Source organism: Natator depressus, chromosome 6 (assembly GCF_965152275.1).
Source record: "Natator depressus isolate rNatDep1 chromosome 6, rNatDep2.hap1, whole genome shotgun sequence".
Taxonomy (NCBI): domain Eukaryota; kingdom Metazoa; phylum Chordata; order Testudines; family Cheloniidae; genus Natator; species Natator depressus.
The window spans coordinates 34,552,527-34,572,641 of NC_134239.1; the positions used below are offsets into that span (position 1 = coordinate 34,552,527).

The following is a 20,115-nucleotide window of genomic DNA, read 5'->3' on the forward strand; positions in this document are numbered from 1 at the left end:
GTGTGTGCGGGGGGGATGACCAAATAGCAAGTGTAAAAAATCAGGACAGGGAATCGGGGGGTAATAGGTGCCTATATAAGAAAAAGCCCCCCAAATCGGGACTGTCCCCTGGTCACCCTAGCGGGGGGCAAGGTGCTGAGCCGCTGAGCGGACGGGGTCTAGGCTGGATGTCCGGGGGGACGGGGACTGAGCCGGCGGGAAGGGCCAGCCTAGGGCTCTCTCCGCTGTGTGTGGAGCGACAGCTGATGCGCCACACTGCAGGCGGCAGTGATCCGCTCCTGAGGCGGGAGAAGCCCAGGCCTTGGGACGGAGCAGGCTTGTGCCCCCATTACAGCACCTGGTGGTCCGTGGGGCTGGCAGAGGAAACCTACTAGCCTCCTCTCTACGAGCGCGTCCGCCCGGCGGGGTGAATAAGAGAAACCGCAGGCTTCCACCTGCCAGAGCGAGCCCAGCGCTCGGAGTCCCTGAAGCGCTGCTAACTATCGTCTTCTTCCTCGGACCGTGCGGGGAAATGGCGCCCCGCTCTCTCGCTCCCTCTCTGACGCACAGGCACCTCGCTGGCCGTGATACAAAATGGCGGCGGTCACGGCCCCGAACCCTGCATAGCGAGAGTCCGCGGCGCGGGGAACAGGGCCCGCGGCGCGTAGCCAATCGGGGTTGGCGCTGGGCCTCCGGCGACCAATGGAGTGTGTGGGCGGTGGTTTGTGGTGCCGGCTGTCCAATGGCGGCTCGGCGAGTGCTGGTTGCGGGGCCCGCCCGCACAGCTCTGGGCGGTGCTGGAGCGGGCGGGCGCTGAGGCGGCCGTTTCCTGTCCTGGTGCATGGTGGTCGGACGGAGGAATTGTTGGAAAATTTCTCGGCGAGGTTAGTATATAAATGTGTTTTTACCCAGTGTGCCTTATTCTACCCACCGCCATCTCCGGCTGGGCCCGCTGCGCCGACCCGCCGGGCCCAGCCCGGCCCCTTCGCGCCGCGCGGGGGAACCGGAGCGGGGCAGCCCGCGAGCGGGGGCAGCGCCGACTGACATTAATAAAACCGCGGTTCTGCCGCCCTCCCGCCTTGTACGTTTTCCTCCCCTCCCCCATCGGGCTTTCCACAGCCGCTGCCTCAGCTGCGCCAGCTTCCTCCCCGCTGGCGCTGCCGCCTCTGGATGCTACTCGGGGCCGACGCCGCTCCCGAGCTCCATGAGAAACACGCGGCGGGGGCACGGGGAGGTGGCTAGGCCGGCGCGGCTCCCCTCCGGTCCGCCCGCGCTCCGCGGGACAGGGGGGTACGCGCCGCCGCTCCCCGGGGGCTTTGTCCTAGCTCCCGCCTCGGAGGGAAGGCGCCTCTAGCATGGTGCGTCACTTGGGGAGCGGGGGCGCTCCCCTGCCCGGCGCTGTGTCCGGGCGGGTGTCGGCTCCCTTGCGCACGCTGCAGCAGCAGCTGCTTCCCCTTGCGCGCCGCTGTGCCTCGGGGGCAGGCGTCCAGCCAGCGCCGCCTCTAGCCGCAGTTGCGGGGGCGCCCATCAAACACACGCCTCGGAGTTTGTTTGTATTGCGACGCAGGCCCGGTAGTGGTGTTCATGCTAAAGGGGTGTGTTGCAGACGCCTGGGTTTTGGTTTTACTGTTGCCGTGTCTAAGGGATGGAGTCTCCCTCGTCCCTTGGACTTCTAATTGCCTTATGCAAAAGTTACCTTCTGCAAATAAAATTTTGCTGGTATGGTGTGTGTGTTGGGGTGGGTGGGAGTTAATTGCTACCATATGTAAAGGGGGTTTATTCGGTGTGCTTCTGTTTCCCCTTCTTAAAAATGACTTGCACCTGGAGCCAATTTGGAAGCTTTAAGTCACTTTTAGGAGGTGTGTGGTGCAGTGACAGTGAAGGAGGGAGTTCTCAAATATGTCAATGACACAAACAGTACTCCATGTTTAAGAGGGAAAGACTTACAAAACAGCATTAAAGGGAATCACCCCAGTGAACGTGTCTCCCGCATTGGAGAGTTGGGAAGCAGCTCATTCTGGAGAAAATGCTGTTCTATCAATAGTATTTATAGTGTCATAAGTATAGGTACAGCTTCACTAACACAAGATGCAAAGAGTCCTGTGGCACCTTTATAGACTAACAGACGTATTAGAGCATAAACTTCCGTGGGTGAGTACCCACTTCTTCGGCTGTATTGCATGCGACGAAGTGGGTATTCACACGCAAAAGCTTAAGCTCCAATATGTGTGTTAGTCTATAAGGTGCCACAGGACTCTTAGTCTGGGTCTGTAAAAGCAGTAAGCACGACTACCCCTCTGATACTTAACACAAGGTGAGGTCCTTGCATTGTATCTGATAGTCTATTTTACTTTAGCTTTCTCTGTTCATAAAAATAACATACAGCTATGTTTTTTTTTTTTTTAAATACCATCACCTCTCTTTTCTTAGCACATTCTTCTTCCCAGAATTTGTAGCTGCATATATACAGTTAGAAGATCCAACTATAGAAAAAACACATTACTTTTGCAGTAGATTACAATATATTTTCACCATTAAGCTGCTTTATGATTTTGTTAAGATGGGTCATCTTGTAAAAATTGAGGCTTTTTAAGAAAACCTAGCTGTTATCAGTGTTCTATATACAAAATCTATTATGGCTTAAATGTTAAGATAATGCAAATTTTAAATCTTAGTAACTTGCGAAGTATGACATACTTCTCAAATGATTCCTTTTATAGGAATTTGTTTTTTTTTAAATTGTAAATAAAATACTTTTCTAGGATACTTCTCAAAATTTTGGTTCCAGCGTTATAAATTTCCCATTGAATTAGAGGACTTTTTTTCTGTACTAGAAATAACATGTCATGTCATTTCAGGTAGATAATAGACAGTTAAATTTATTTATCTTTAATAGTATCCTTGAAGTAAAGGAATAAGCATTTGGTATATCTGCATAAATGTGCCTTTGGTTATCAAGATGTATTCTTAGAATTTCTAAGGTACAATAAAACAAGTATGCTTTAATGGCTTAGCTTTTTCGATTTCATTTTAATAATTTAATTTTGTGAGGGCTTAATCCTCCAAGACTTTCACATTTTCTAGAACAATAAGAATTTGAGTATTATTTTCACAGCAGAGTTTTTCAGCTTAATCAGTAAAGAAAATAAAACTATTTACTTAAGATGATGCAGTGAAATGCTGTATGGTTGTGTTAATTACAGGATACCATATAGATTAAGTATAATATATTAAAATTATTTTACTGATGAGCACCATCCCTAGACTTTATTGCAGTCCACATAAGTTGCCTTTCCGATAGTTGTGGAATAACATTTTACTTTTAACAGACTATCTACAGAATTATTATTCTGGTTTAGTTGATAAAACCTCAATTCAGTGAACACTTAAGCATGTGTATTACTTTATCACATGAATAATCTTGTAGGTTTCATTGGGTCTACTTATGTTCAATTTATTGCACACATGTGTATCTCTAGAATCCAAATACTTCATAAACATTAATTTATTTTCACAATATGCTGGTGAGGTAAAGTGGTAATATATCTGTTTTATAGATGGGAAACTGAGGCTCAAAGAGATTAAGGTCAAAAGTATTCACTAATTTTGGGTGTGTCTTGGACCTGATTTTTCAGAGTACTCAACATTACATAGCTCTATGTCCAAAATACAGCTCTCCGGTTATGTCTACGCTCCAGCCCAAGTCCAAACATCTACATTGCATTTAAGCAGACTCTTAGTGTGAGTCCCATAAGTCTGAGTCAGTTGGCGTGTACCAACCACACATTTAATTGCACTGTAGACATGCTTGTATTGACTTGAGTTGTAATTGTGGGTGCTCAGCACTTTTGCATGTCAGACTGCAGGGTTTCAGACTGAACACCCAGACAATGAGGAACACATAATTAGTGACAACTTGTGAAAAGTTTGGTTTAGGTAACTTGCCCAATGTTAGTTATCATTGGCTCCCAGTTTCTCTTGTCCAGCCAGTCCTAGCCTTTCTCTCTAGCCACTCCTAGTCTCTTCCCCTCTCTGCTGGCACCCAGTCTCTCCCCTTTCAGTCTAATATCTCTGCCTAGCTACTTCCAGTCTTTTCTCCCTAGTACCCAGTTCCAGTCTTTCTACCAAGCCAGTACCAGTCTTCTTACTTAGCCTGTCTCATTTCCTCCTTCAGCTCAGCCTCTCAGTATTCAGGCCAGACCTAGGGAAAACTGTTTCATCCTGGCATGCTTCAGCATGAGCAGGTAGGGCTGACAAAGAACCCTCACATTCATAACTTTCATGCGCTTCAGCAAATAATGTCATAGCCAATTACTACTGTAGCTAACAACCAGTTCACCCTTATTTCCAGTCTTAGTCCAGAAAAGATTTACAACCTCCTTTCTCCCCAAGGCCTCTCCTCCTTGCTGCGGAGCAATAGCTTTTATGTTGCACCTGGGTTTGCATAGGCCTTACTTTTAAAATGACACTGGTATGTGGGCTAGAAAGTGCATGTTGGCTCCTTCTAAGTCAGATTCTCTTTGTCTTATTCAAAACTGCTTTTGGTCAGAAGCCCTCTTAGAAAATTTCCCTTACCTCCTCAGTTATTCATTGGACCAAACATCCTTCCTACTTCATTCCTTCTGGCTTTATACCTTATTACTTTCAAGGCCTTCCTTCTACTTGGTCGTCAGGACTTTTCTTTACAACACACGTTTCTTTAATCAAACTTAAGCTGACTCTTTAATTTCATATTTATTCTACAGGCATTTACAATATTTTCTCTACCGACTTATTTATTGAGTATGTTTAAAAACTATCTGTGAATTTATTGGCCAGCTGACAGCTCCAGAGACAATCCTCTTCCCAGGATAGGTGCACCATGCCATGGCAGTGTAAGCTTCCCACCTTGTCCCACCAATCTCTTTGCTTTTTAACTCTAGAGATGGTCCTTCTTAGTCAAAGAATGATTCACTGTGCTTGTTGGCCTTGTCTATGCTGGAGAAATTTGGTGTGCTAATCACCCCTAATCTGCCTGTAACATATCTTGTATTCACACATTTATTCCCAGTAGTGCACTGATGCTTGCTCCACCTTTTGAATTAGACTGGCTTTGAGCTGGGCTGACCAAGAAGTGGTTGTCTCTCATGCCAAATCCACCAGTGCAATGCAGTTTGTGTAGGATCACTGGCATAATTATCTTAACCATGAAAATGGTCTTTCTATTAATTATCCCACAGTCTACTATGTAAGTGCCTATTATACCTTCTGAACTCTACAGCACGGTGGTCAAGGATGCTTGAAGCCACACTCTCCAGGGACCTCAACATCGTGTTGTTTCCCCAGGAGGTTTTTGAAATCTAACTTTTAGAAAGCCTTTAAAAATCTCCCAGAAGTCACTGCTTCAGGAAGCTATTTTGGCATCTGTAGAATAGTTGTCCAGAAACTGTGCATCTGTAATGGTGAAGTACAGTGCAAGTGTGGTCGTGCTAGCTGACTAAACAGCACTGCTCTTGTGAACGTGCTGCATTTTTGGTTCTTCAATGCTGTCCTATTCATTCAGTTACCAACAGTACAATTTTATGCTAACAAGCTTGCCAGTTGATTCCAGTTAGGATGGTTATTTTTGTAATGTACAGCTTACCCATTTTGAACTGTATCAAGATCACCAAAATAATTTCACTTAAGTCTTTAACCATCTTTTGCTAAGTTAAGTGCACGTATTCATGAATAGTGCTGAGTAGGCCAACTTAACCTGGGTCATCCTGAATCTTCAGCACATTCTCAGTATTGTTTTCTGACCTTCCCACAGTCTCTTTTAAATGTCACACACTCTAAAGGGCACTCTGGGCACCACCAGAGTGCAAAATTTCACCAGAATGTATTATTATTTGTATTACTGTAGCACCCAGGAGCCCTAGTCATGGACCAGAACCACACAGTGCTAGATGTTGTGCAAACCCAGGACAGAAAGATCGTTAGTGCCCATACAATTTACAATCTAGAACAATAATATCAGGGAAAATAAAACTTTTAAAATGTCAATTGTTGTGTAACCAAGCTGGTTAATAAGATTCTTTTGTATAAAATGCAAGGATTGGCTATGTTCATTATTAAAGATGATTCAAACATTAAACTGAACATGTTTTTCTCCACTTCTGTTTGGGGTTAATACTATTTGCTAGAATAGTAAGAAAGCACAAAGGGTTATGAGTTATTATCACTGCTCTCATAAGCAGGTGTAACTACACTGAAGTTAAAGGTGCACCTATGGCAATGATAACCTCAGTCTTGTACTTATATCTTATTTGCGAATCTCAAAACTAGCAGCATTGTATTACCCCAGAGAAGAACTTAGTTATAACTAACAAGCCTCAACTTGTTGTGCAAAAAAGCTGAAGTGCCATACAAAGGCCGAAATGTGATCTAGAATTTGGCCAGAGTCTCTGACGTGGCAGACCCAACTTTCATCCATTTAGCTACACTGAGTTTGAGAATGAATGTACCATATCTAGATGCATGGCAGTATTGTCTGAAACCATAGTGTCCTCCAGAGCCAGAAATAGATACCCATAATTCTTTATTCCCAGCATTCCTTTGCTGTCTAGCAAGTAGTTGTGTAAGACACTTTTCAAAATGCATGTCTGCCCTCCCTCTAACTGCTGGTCTACATAGAGGTTAGCAGCCAAGTACTGCTACCAGTTTCTCCTTTAGCTCAACTGGTGGAGGTTTCTGCTGTGGATTTGAAAATCATGCATTACAAGCCTATTAATGATCCATGCAAGGGATCAGTCTAGTTCCACCTGATAACTTCTGTTTCTTTTCGGTTTGCTTTATAAAACCCTAGGAAATTACATACACAAATTATATTGACAGAAAGTTAAGTTTGCAAAGTCAAGGACTTGGAAATGAGGAACTACCAGAATTAAGGATGTGTGTGCAAACTTAATTTGTCTTCATTGTGCATATGTGTTATAGTCTTTACATAATCAATATTCTGTATGTTTTACAGGACGCATGCCACATTTAGTGCACGGGTTAGACATCTAATGAGGCAAAGAGTTGCAAGAAGAGAAGGAGTATTTATTATGTTCAGAGCACTAGATTGGGACCTGTGAGAGCTGGATTCTATTCCTTGCTTTGCCACGGACTTTCTATGCAAAGTTGGCCAAGGCTATCATAATATATACATATACCAGGGAACTGAAATAAAATTGCACAGACAACCTTAATTCTAGCATTTCTTAATTTTTCAATGGGTAACTATAATATTGTTTTGACATATTATGTATAATTTATAACTTTTATTCAGGCAGCCTCTATTCCAGACTTTTAGGCATCATTGAGTTCTCCAAGCAATTGTCAGTCCTGACCTTCTGCATTAAGGTCTGGAGTCTTATGATCTATATAGTATGATTTCAGGACTAGCACTGTGTGTGTCACTCTGAAGCCTATTTTCTGTCTGTAGAGTCAGTGTAAAACAATGGAAACCGCTACAAGCATGTTTGAGGGCTCCTTTTATTCAGAATATCACCAGATTAAAACATTACTGGGTTTTGCCGTCTGTGTAACGTTACCAAGGGTACAATCTGGACAGTTGATCAGCTATGTCCCCTCAATTCTCCAGGCTGGGGTGCCTTTTACATTGCTTCACTGTGGGAGCAACCACTCCTGATCTGCTCATGCACAGCCTCCACCATGTAAATTACTTCCAGTTACACTGTATGAGTGCTATGGCCAGTCACTCTTTAATTACACTGCAGAGTAACACCAGCAAATTCCCAGTTCCAAACTTCCCCCAGAAATGTGCCCAGCCCTCTCCTGGACAACACAAGATTATATAAAGTCTGCAATTTTAATAATAGAAAATGATGTGGACAAATCCTGTTATCTCAAATAGTTTCCCAAACACTTCAGTCCAATCACACAGTTCACATAAAACAATAAAACAAGTTTATTAACTACAGAAAGATAGATTTTAAGTGATTACAAATAATGAGGCCTAAAATTCAGAATTTGGTTACAAAGAAATAAAAGGTCAAACACAACTAATACCTAATTTAACAAACTTAAGTGAATTCAAAGCAAAAGGTCTCTCTCACCACATGTTTCAGCAGTCTTACTGGCTGAATTCGTTTCAGACAGGATCCCTCCCTCAGTCCAAAGCTGTTTCTTTGTTCCTCAGGTGTTGTGACTGCCATGGGTTGAGAGAAAGGGTGGACTAACTTGAGGTATCGGTTCTCCATTCTTCTACTTTCCTCCTTTTTGAGAATCATCTCCAGCGGGGGTTCAGGAGACAGAAAGTCTGTGGGGATGGGAACCTTCTGGTGTTTCTTTGACAAGATGTAAATTTCTCATTCACCCGTTTTCCTGCCAAAGAATGGCCACTTAACAAGGTGATGGTTTGACTTTGTTGTCACCTGGCTGAGGGTTTTTTTGTCTTTGAGGAACTGGTTTGTGGCGGCTTTCACAGATTTGAAGTATGTCTTAGGGCACGTCTTCACTAGCCATGGCAGGAGCGCTTTAGCGTGGCTGTGTAGTCTCAGCACCAGCGCTGTAAAAAACCACCTCTGCGAGGGGTTTAGCTACCAGCATTGTAGCACTGTCTACACTGCCATGTTACAGCTCTGAAACTTGCAGCACTCAGGGGGGTGTATTTTTCACACCCCAAGCGAGAAAGTTGCAGCGCTGTAAAGTGCCAGTGTAGACAAGCCCGTAGTAACATCATACAGTAGAATCTTGTAACTTTACATACAGTGTTGCCACACATATTTTACCAGGACAGTAATGATCAGCAAATTCAGAGTTTTCAAGTGATCCCTTACAAGGCGGAGTTTGTACAAAATTTATCATAGTCTTGAAACAGGGGTGAACATAGGGTTACAGACTGTCAGTCTGTTACCATCCAATTTTAAATTCTTAGCCATTTTAACTTTGAGTTACACCTGTGTGGTTTGAAGCTACCTATGTCATGTCAAGAGTCCTAGACCATTGTAATAGCAGAGGTAATTCAGCCAGTCACTACCCTTACTCAGCAGCTAATTTGCATGCTCCAAGTTGTATCAAGGAGACTGCACACATGGTGGATTCCTTGGTCGAACTGCCACTCTTGTGCACTCCACATGCTGCCATCACAAACCTCAAAGCACAACACAAACAGCATACACAATAATCCCCAAAACACACAGCCCCTCACTGCAGCACGTACCACTCATTCTCCATTCACACAAATCAACACAGAATCCCCCAGCACTACTACCCAGACACAAATCAATGCAACCACCAAACACAGCCCCTCACTGCAGCATACACATACTATTTGCTACCTGCACAAATCAACATACAAACTCACCACCCTCACTCATACTTACCATAAATGAGCCGCAAAACAGCAGGCCATCACTAATACATATTAATTGCCAATTAACTTATAACCAACATGTTAACCATTGTAACTGTAAATGCTAATGTAGACACTTCACAAAATGAGTTGTGCCCTGGAATAAACATTTGTTAAGTGTCTGCTTTAGTGTTTACAAGTGTAAGAACCTGTATACAAGTGTTACAACATGACTGAACACTCTAGTCAAACATATTTAGGCTTTGTCTAGACAGGGGCAGCACCTCAAAGGTATTTAGGCACGTTAGGAGCCTGAATACTTTAGAGGTTCTGCGTCTTAGTGTTCTAAATACATGCAGTGATCCTTTACGCGTGATCTGCAATTTTACCAACTATAGGATCTCCGTTTCACAAGCCCCATCAATGAAAGCTGGTATTGTTCCTTTATTTCTGTTCTGTGTTATAAGGCTATGTGTCTTTTATCATTCTGGTTGTAGTTTTATAGTCCTGTTTTAGTAGTTTTCATAAGATTTTTTAAAATATATTAAATTATTGTACAGCACCAGAGGTGTGTTTATAAATAAAATTAATATTTATTATTCCGTACCCTTCACAATACCATCTACAAGGACAGAGAATAAGTAGCAGCTAACCTACCTTTCCAGGTTGATTTTTCTCAGTCTTTTTTCCCCCTCTACCCTCAGTTTCTTCCTTGGTCTTTTAGTTTCCTCTTGCTCTCTCATCAGCTCACTTTTCCGTCCCCGACATTGCTGTTGTTACAAATTTTACTGTACTTCTTGTTAGTTTCTCCTCAGTGACTGCCATGTTTCCCCTCTCTTTATGGGGATCCTGCTGTTGTTATTACCCTTTTCTTCAGTTTTCTTTGTCTAACTTCCCTGTGATTCCACGTAAGATTCCAGCTTCCCATTTCTCAACTGACCTTCCCATTCCCAACTGCCTCTTTGCCATCCGTCATTCCAGTTCTCAACTGCCTACCTCCCTTCAGCCAAGTTCCTAGCTGCTGATTTCCCAGGTGCTCATAACCCAATTACCACTCCCATTCCCAGATGCCCATTTCGTAACTAACACGGTTGCTCCCAGCTGCCTAAATTCCAGCTGCTATTCCTGATCTCTGCTGCCCAGTGCTCAGCTGACACTCCCAATGCCAGCTGCTGCTTCCAGCTCCCATTGAACCATCCGATTTAAACATTTCATCCCTTCTCCAAGTAAAGGAAAAGAACCCAAAATATTCTGCTGCTTGTTTGAGTACAGAAGCATGTTACATAGGCATCTTGTTTGACTGCTGCTGCACTCTGCATTATTCATGATAGATCCAATAATTCTTTCCTCCAACTTATGCATGTTCAAAGCTCGTTTTTTGTTTTTGTTTTTGTTTTTTTTTTATAAAATGTTCATTGGTCTACATTTATGGAAGGTAAATTTTGTCTGCCATCAGTTGCCAGTGTTTAAAGTCCATTTGAATTTTACATTTCTCTGTAGGTTTTCTACACTGAACCCAGACTCATTCACTAGCCAGTTCTGCCTCCAAATCATTATAGGCAGGGCTGGTTTTACTGCCTCTTGTTAAGGTTCCCAGACACATTGTATTATAAGATCGTGTTTTCAGTTGATTAATCAAACTTTAACCAACATTTTCCATGTAAGGTGTCTCAGGCTGAATTTTTTGGGAAAATGTCAGACAAAATGGGTCAGCTGTTTCCAAGAATGAAAGAAGGGAAAAATACATTGTTTTTCCCCTACTAAAATTTTGTGAGGCCTTTTCTTTAAAATGATCAAGTAGCATGCAGCGTAGCAGGGGCTTGAAATTTGGAAGGGGTTGCCTTTGTGTGAGGAACGTGTCTTTTGCAGTAAAAATAAGTTCATAGCAACAACTGCAACTAAGCTTGCTTTAGCCCAAAGCTAGAGTCTCAGAAAGGCTTTCTCTGTAATGGCTTCTCTCACAGGCTCTGGGCTGCAATGGGGCAGGGCACTGGAACAGTGGAGATTGGGACTGGGTGCCAGTGAGGGAACCAGGGGTGCGGGGAAATGGACATCTGATGGAGTTATGGGGACAACACTGAGATTGGATAAGGAGCTGGGGTGAGGGGAGGAGACTGGGACAGACTGGAGGAGGAACCAGTGAGGGGGAGAAGAGAGACAGATCTGACAAGGACCTGGGGTGTGCGTGATGGGGAGAACTGGGACTGGCTGGGCAAAGAGACTGAGACAAGGAGGGGATGAGGTGAGGAACCCAGTGAGGGAGACTAGTTGGGAGCCATTGGGGTGGGGAAGAAACAGTTCAGGCAAAGAGCTGGGAGCAGGTGACTGGGACTGAGAGTTGTGAGGGAAGATGAGGCCTCAGACGGAGAACCCAGAGGGGGAGACTGGGATTGGCTGGGCAAGAAGACTGGGATGAGAAGCCTGAAGAATGGAGAGTGGGTAGATAGGGAGTCTGTGACCGTGACAGGGAGCCAGGACTCGGGCAGGTTGGAGGGGGCTGGGCAGAAAGTCTGAAGACTGGGGGGAAACGAGTTTGTGTCCACTAGAACCCGTTTTCCTCCAGAGTGTGAAATGGTACCTCAGATTCCTCAGTCTCCCCATTTCTCTGCTGTCAGCAAATATCTGTGAAACCCACTGGCAAAACGTACGTTTCATCTGCCTCTAGTGTTGGTCCACATAGAGAATGATAATCTACTACTGTTATAAGTTGGCTCGAGTAGCAGAGGTCTGTGTGGAGAATCTAAAGATTCCAGCCCTGCTCATGAATCTTGGGTGTCAGTATGATGCCACATGATAACATTTCTGGGAGTTTGGGGTTTTTTTCCAACTTGCTTTTTAGAAAAGCAAATTACAAATTACACACACACAGCTATGTTAAAAGAATATTATTAAGGTTACAAAGTCCAGCCAACAAACATTACAAAATGCCAGAATTAAGGTTGCCTTTGCCACCTTAATTTGGCCTACTTGTGCATATGCATTATGATACAGTCTTTAATTACATGATCACATACAGTAGAACACCAGAGTTTATGAACTGACTGGTCAACCACACACCTAATTTGAAACAGAAGTATGCAGTCAGGCAGCAGCTGAGACAAAAAAAGATAATATAGTGCTGTGTTAAACATAAACTAGTAAAAAAAAGATTTGACAAGGTAAGGAAACTTTCTGTGCTTGTTTCATTTAAATTAAGGTGGTTAATAATTGCATTTTTCTTCTGCATAATAAAAGTTTCAAAGCTGTATTAAGTCAATGTTCACTTGTAAACTTTTGAAAGAACAACCATCACGTTTTGTTCAGACTTACAAACATTTCATTACAAACAATCATCATTCCTGATGTGTTCATAACTCTGAGGTTCTAGTGTACTCTTTTTTTTTTCCAGATGACCCTCTGACTCATTCAGTGCCTAGAACAGATGGTGCTCTAGGGATGAATCAGGGTTGTACAGTGAAGGAGGCTGTTGACTTCAGGCCTCCTGTCTTATTTGTTTCAGAAATTGGAAGGTATGTAGTGAATGAGGCAGGGAGTTGCAGGAAGAGCAAGGATGGTCTCATGGTTAAGGCCCTGGCAAGTTCAATGCTGTCCTGAATAATTGGATTTTATCCCTGCGTCTGCCTCAGAGTTCTTGGTGCAATGCTAGTGAGATGACTTAAACCAAACTTTTCACAAGTGGTCACTAATTGTGTCATTCTCATTTTCTGGGTTCCCAGCTTGAGACCTGGGGTCTGATTTGTAGAAATGCTGAGCACTCACAGCTGTAACTGAAAGCACAGTTCCTACTGATTTGACCAAATAAGGTACTATATAATGCTAAGTACTCTGAAAAATCAGGTCCTAGACATCTGTTTGGACACCCACAATTACTGGGTACTTTTGTCCTTAATCTCTCTGTGACAGTTCCCCATCGGTAATACGCTCCTGACAGGGGTGTTGTGAATACATCAACACAACAAAAAAAACCAACCCCCCAAATAAACTCACAATAGTGAGTCTCAGAGCCTGGTTCCACTGACGCAGGCTCACACCTCGGGGCTAAAAATAGCAGGCTCAGGCTGGAGACCGGGCTCAGAAACCTGGTGGGGAAGGAGCGTCTGACCAGGCTCCAAATTGAGCACAAATATTTATATTGCTATTTTTAGTCCTACAGTAAGAGCCCAGGGAACCTGCATCAGCTGACCTGGGCTCTAAGACTCACTGCTGCCGCAGTGTTTTATTGTTTTCTGTGTAGACGTACCCTGTTACTAAGTGAAGAATGCCATAAAAAAGCCCACAAGGAAGTTAATTCTGTCTTCTGAGCATAGTAGGTAGTAAATAAGGCTTAAAGGCCACACATTAAAAAATGAGGATAAACTAAAATATTGAATAGCTACTCTTCAACTGAAGATCGTCCATCCCGTGCAGTGCATGAGGCAGGGGTCATGGAAAAAATAATACGTGATTATGTAATTAGAACATTATAATAATGCCTAGGCACAAGGAACCTGAATTAAGGATGCAGAGACCACCCTAACTCTGGCATTTTCTAACTTTTGAGTGCTTGACTTTGCAACCCTAATAGTGGTTTTTTCACATAGGTTTTTTGTGTCTCTAATTGAGTAAAACAGTGGTGGCCTCTGTAACAACCGTTAGATTATCTTTGATGTTAACCTCTGTCTGTACTGAGTAGTCAGAAGTCCACTGACTCTTTTTTTGTTTTTTTTTAATCCACTGCAGTTTTTCTCCTTGTCCTCTAGTGGAGGGATTTTATAAAATATTTTGAAAATTCAAGTAAATAATTGTGACTAGATTACTGAAATTTATTTTTTTCTGCAAATAAAAGCAGCCGTTTTCTCATACAACAGACATGATGATTTGACCCTGTCAGGCTATACTTCTTATTTAAGTGTTCTGTTCTTCTGTCTGTAATCCAACTCTATTCTCATGATCTCCCTTGACTTTTTTTTTAAAAGACAGATACCATATTAGTAGCTTTCCAGTTTTTAGCTACATTAGGTCTTTTAAAGGATGTATTGTATGAATATAAGAGAGGCAACACAGTTCAGTGGACTGAGCACTGGGCTGGTGGCCAGGACCTCCTTCATTCTAATCCCTGCCAGATTCAGAATGTAGTCATGGGCAAGATCAGTAACTTCCTTGCCTCTGTCCTCCCATCTGTAGAATGAGGATAGTTACTAAGCAACCTATTTGAGAGAGGTGTCTTGAAAATTAATTTGTTAATGACTAGAGAACACTCTGAGTATGTAAAGCACTATGTAAGTGCTAAGAACTTAGACCATCATCATTAATAATAATACCCAACTTTTAGATAGGGCTTTTTGTCTTTAAATCTCAAAGCTCTTTATAAAGGAGGTCAGTATCACTATCTCTATATTTTACAAAAGGGGAAACTGAAGCACAGGAAGGGAAGTGACTTGTCCATGGTCACCCAGCCGGCCAGTGGCAGAGACAGGAATTGAACCTAAATCTCCAGTGACCCAGTCCCATGCCCTATCCATGATCCTACCACTTTTAAAATATCTGCTATTGCACATTTTTTTCCCTTCAGAAACCTGGTGTGAATAATATCTGATCCAGGTGATTTTTCTGCACTGGAGTTTTTCTTTATGAGAGAACCAGATGATGAGATGAGAAATCTGCCTGTCAGTTATATGCAAATGTAATCCTTTTGCATGTTTTTCTAAATGATCTATGTTTCTGTTACTTTAAGAGAAGCTGTCTGATTGGAAGAGATGAAATAGAAATATCACTTTAAAGCCAACTAGCTAAGCGCTTCAGAAGCTTAATAAATTAGTGTAGGTTTTCTCTATGATTTTTCCTAAATCTGAAGCTCTGTGTGCAATATGTCAGAAGGGAGAAATGAGCCTCTGCAGTGCCCATACAAATCAATTTCAAGAATTCCTGGTTGAGTCCCTATGTGATGTTACTTAAAGAGCACTGAAGAACTCAGCTGGCAGGTGCAAGTGAAATATATGGTCTGTCCAGTCCAGTTTTTGATTTCTGTGGTGATGGAACCAACATCAGAGCTCTTAGAAGTCACTGTTGTCCATTTAATCCGTAACTGCTGGCTAATTGTGGAATATATGATTTTTGAAACCGTACTTGCAGACTTTAGGATCCAACAGTGTTCTGTAGTCCCTTGTGTTGAAACTTGGATAAAATACATTTCTCATTGAAAAGGGATAAGGTTACCTGATTTTACCAGGTAAGTGCTCAATTGCAGTCTCCATTTGCCAGTCAATTTCTCTTTTCATAGTGACAGTTTTATAACATAAAACATAGTTACTTTCGAGCAGGTCATTCTTTTAATAGAATCCTGAATAATAGAGCCAGAAAGTAAACAGCTGGATCATTCAGTCTGACTTCCCAATATTCAGGCCTTTCTTCAGCATGGGCCAGAGTGTGAACCTCTTAGTCTTACTGTTGAGCAGTTACTTTCATGGGTAGTCCCACTGACTTTAATAGGACTCAGAAGGGGTTCTCCATATGGCCATGTGTGATTTGTTAAAGTTGTTGTTTTTAAGTCTGAAAAGAGATTATAGTACAGTGTAAACTGGCCCAAATACTTTTTAAAGCTTAGTAAGCCTTAATTAGCGGTATAATTACTGAAGTTTAATTGAAGTATAAATAGAGTTAGACCCACCTAAAATCTAGCAATTACTTTGATAAAGTTAATGAAAATAATAGTTGGCCATTTCATATAGCACTTTTTTTTCATCTTCTAAGCACTTTCCAGACACTAATAAATAATTGTATCATCTCTGTGAGGTAGGTAAGACAAACTATCCGTAACATGCTAAGTGAAATTCTGGTTAAAGTAGGATTGTTTTTAACCTCTAGGATTTGTGTCTCATCCAGAAAATGGAATACAATTTCACATAATTTCTTGATGTTACTTCTTATGGTTCTGAGTCTTTATGTTTTGTAAACTTGCTGTTTGTTTCTAGATAAACAATGTTATTAGCCCAGATAAATCGAGACTCTCAGGGAATGACTGAGTTTTCTGGAGGAGGGATGGAGGCTCAGCATGTGACTCTCTGTTTGACAGAAGCAGTAGCTGTGCAAGGTGAGCATTCAGGTTAAAGTATCTCCACATCATCATGGAGTTTGTAGTTTTGCATTCAGAAAGAGCAGACTTTGTACCCTGTTGAACGTCTAAGCTTTGGAGTGATGTTGTGTATTGCAAATGGAGAAAATAATAAAAAGACCAAATTGTTTTTAGATAGTGTATTTGATTAATCTGAAATTTGATTTAATTCTGAAATGAAATTATTGCTTAATTAAAATAACAGTTGTGTTTGTAGTATAAAATCTGATTCCAATCAAATTAAAATACAGCATTACTATTTTGGATTATGTAATTCCAATTTATATGTAAATGATATACAAAATAGATTCAGTTTTACAGAAAGAATGGTGTTTTAGGATTGATATTAACATGTTGATGCTTTCTTGGCCATGCTTAATATTTATAAAAGAATAAAAGCTTTTGTCTAATTACTATATTTTATTCAAAATGGTCTTTTATGTGCTAATGACTGATGGTGCACAGAACAATGATTAACATTACGTGCATGTAATACTGCCATTCCTCATGATTTTGTTGTGAGTCTTCGATATTAGGTGTTTTTCTTAAAGCCCCAGTTCTCAGGCCATTTTATTTCATGAGAATTTCAGCTTTTATTTAAAATAAAACATTTTAGTTCTCATGCTTATGGATAAAAACTTAACAATGTGACCTCAGTGTATCCTAAAGGTTCAAAATCAAAAGGCTAATACAAAGCTGTTAAGTCCATCCCATGATTTTTTGGGGCTTGACTCACAATTTTAGAGCGTATGGAGTTGGCAATACTGTAAATAAACTTTTTCCCCCAATAGATGGTGACAATTTAGAAAACATGGAAGGTGTAAGTTTGCAGGCAGTTACGCTTGCTGATGGCTCCACTGCTTACATACAGCACAATTCTAAAGGTATGTGCCTGACTAAAAATCAATAATTCTTCACTGTACATAAGCACGGCCATACTGGATCAGAGCAAAGGTCCATCTAGTCCAGTATCCTGTCTTCTGAAAGTGGCCAATGCCAAGTGCTTCAGAGTATTCAATGTATTTATTTGCTTGTTTGTATAGTACCCAGTACAATGGAGATCTGGTCCCAATTTAGTGTTTTTTATCCCAGGATCTCAAAGCACTTTACACATCGTAATACTGTGGTTAATACTTGTTAAACTGTATTTTTGTTCTATGAAATACTTTATTCCAGAGAGTTTCAGTGGTATGGTTTAAAATGTGACATGTCATATAGGATATTTTACATAAATATAATGTATTCCAGATGGTAAATTAATGGATGGCCAGGTGATTCAACTAGAAGATGGCTCTGCTGCCTATGTTCAACATGTATCCATGCCAAAAAGTAGTAAGTATATTACATCCATGAGTATGTTTTTAAATATTGACTGCACTGGTATAATATAGTATTGTTAGAATCAATAAAACATTGTTACAATAATTTCAGATGTCCAATACATATACTTTTATTATTTGAAGGTTAATATTTTTAGTGACTGTGGTTTCTAATCTGTTAAAACATTAAATCAAATACATTTATGATTGGTGATGCCTAAAGTTATGCTCTCCACCCTCCCTTCCCCGAACAGGGGACAGTCTGCGCCTGGAAGATGGACAGGCAGTTCAGCTGGAAGATGGAACTACTGCATTTATTCATCACGCTTCAAAAGGTAAACTGCATTTTGATGTGTGATTCATTATATTACGAAACAATTTAATTGTAATTTCTCTTCTAGAGTACCACTTCTGACAATATGTTTAGATTATGACCATATTTACAAGTATTCTTATTGTAAATAACTTGTTGCATTTAAATAGGAACATCTGAAAACAGCTGAGTTGAGAGTGGTTCTATTTCCTCATTCAGAATGTAGTAGTAAATGGCTGGATCAGAAGATTGCTGGGCATTTCTGTGTGCTATCCTAGAATCTTAACATAGAAACAGTCATGCTACTTCTAGAGAATTTAAACCCTTGTATGAATTTCAAGAAAGACTGGACCTGGAAATGAAAAAAGGAAACGTGAAAAAAGCAGACATCACTTGAATTAGATTCTTGAGCTCTAGGGATATTTTAAATACTCTAAAAGAAAAGGAGTACTTGTGGCACCTTAGAGACTAACCAATTTATTTGAGCATAAGCTTTCGTGAGCTACAGCTCACTTCACGAAAGCTTATGCTCACATAAATTGGTTAGTCTCTAAGGTGCCACAAGTACTCCTTTTCTTTTTGCGAATACAGACTAACACGGCTGTTACTCTGAATCCTTTAAATACTCTGTGAGTGAGATTTGATACTTCTTGGAAGACCTATCAATGTAACACACAAAGAACACCATAGCTGACAGTCAAGTATGCACATTTATTTTATTTTAAATTGAGCCTTAGATTGGCCTTCGAAAGAAGGGGAAAATAATGTCGTACCAGTACTGGTGTACTTCACTAAAGGACTTGGACAATATATGATCTTCCCTCTCCTTCATTATCACATTAGAAGTCGTACCTTTCTGTATCCATATACTTTCCAAATCTGACACAGGAGAGTGACTATTTCTAGACCTTATGGTTGTGAAGAAAAAAATATGGACTGAGTATATACTGATGTTTTGCTGGCTTCTTGAGTGTGCGGATAGGAAGATAGCTGTGCCTCTGGTCAGTTTTCACTCTGGTGTATCTTGGGAAAACCATAAACAATAGCAGAGTCTTGCTAGTTTCACTTTGCTACTAAAAACCCTGAATCTGGTACACTTCATAAGGTGAAAGTTAGTTAATTGTGTGATTTACATATAGTACATAGTATGCAGTACTTTTATTCATTTAAATTGCAGTGCGGGTGTGATATTTTAACCCAGACCAATGAGGGGTTATGACACAACCTGCCCTGTACCTCTGCGTGCTTTCAGTGCTGTGGTGCTGTGGCTCACAGCCCTGACACCAATAGCCAGTGTTACAAACATGCAGGTCACACCCTGGCTTCCACCACCCAGTTACCCAAATACCCGCCCAGTCCCAAATTTACCCAAAAGTGTCTCCGTGTGATAATTTGCTGAGGCTCCCAGAATTGTGAGTTACTGCGTTACTCTTCTGAGCCTCAGCAAGTGAGAGTTTTGCTACTGCTAAGCCGTGTGACAATTCTCCTGCCACACCAGCTTGTCTGCCTTGCCAGCAAACTCCTCAGGACTCTGCCAGTCCATACTTTGCCTTACAAGTAAAAGTGAACCCCAACTCCTAAATTTCCCCGAGACATCTCCCTGCAGTGTCCAGCTCTCTTCTGGAACACTCACAGAAGTTAAGTTTGTTGCTGCTGTAAAGAGAATAAACAGCAGTTCATTAATTTCACTGCAGTTTGACAAATGCTCTTATTTCAGTCACACCATAGAATTGATTTAAAGTAAAAGTCAAACAAGTTTATTAAACAAAAAGTCATAGGTTTAATGATACCAAGTATAAGAAATAAAGACAGAAATGGTTACAAACAAACAAAAGTAAAAATACACTTCAGGGACAGGTACTTGCTAAAGTTAACTTTTAATCCTTGCCTAAGCAGGTTTGTCACCAATATTCAGTTCCCAGAGACTTCAGCCCTCTTGCTTGAAGGACTCAAGATTCTGTGATTTCAAGAGCTCAGGCCCCTTGAATCCGCCAAGTGATGGACCTATGGGGTTCTTTCCCCCTTTCCTTTTATAGTCCAGTTAACCTTTGAAATGTATTCTTTGGAAAGTAAGTCCTGCTGGGATTTAGACACC

The 20,115-nt window shown here is 41.4% G+C and overlaps 1 protein-coding gene across 1 annotated transcript in view; it reads left to right on the top strand.

Annotated features, from left to right (window-relative positions):
* Nucleotides 1-760: 760 nt before the first annotated feature.
* The window catches only part of ZNF143 (zinc finger protein 143), a 73,539-nt gene continuing 54,184 nt past the window's right edge, over nt 761-20,115 (top strand). The window contains exons 1-5 of the mRNA XM_074955027.1: nt 761-863; nt 16,249-16,367; nt 17,180-17,272; nt 17,637-17,720; nt 17,962-18,042. Coding sequence (XP_074811128.1) covers nt 16,256-16,367; nt 17,180-17,272; nt 17,637-17,720; nt 17,962-18,042 — 370 coding nt within the window. The 5' untranslated portion in view covers nt 761-863; nt 16,249-16,255. The remainder of the gene's footprint in view (nt 864-16,248; nt 16,368-17,179; nt 17,273-17,636; nt 17,721-17,961; nt 18,043-20,115) is intronic.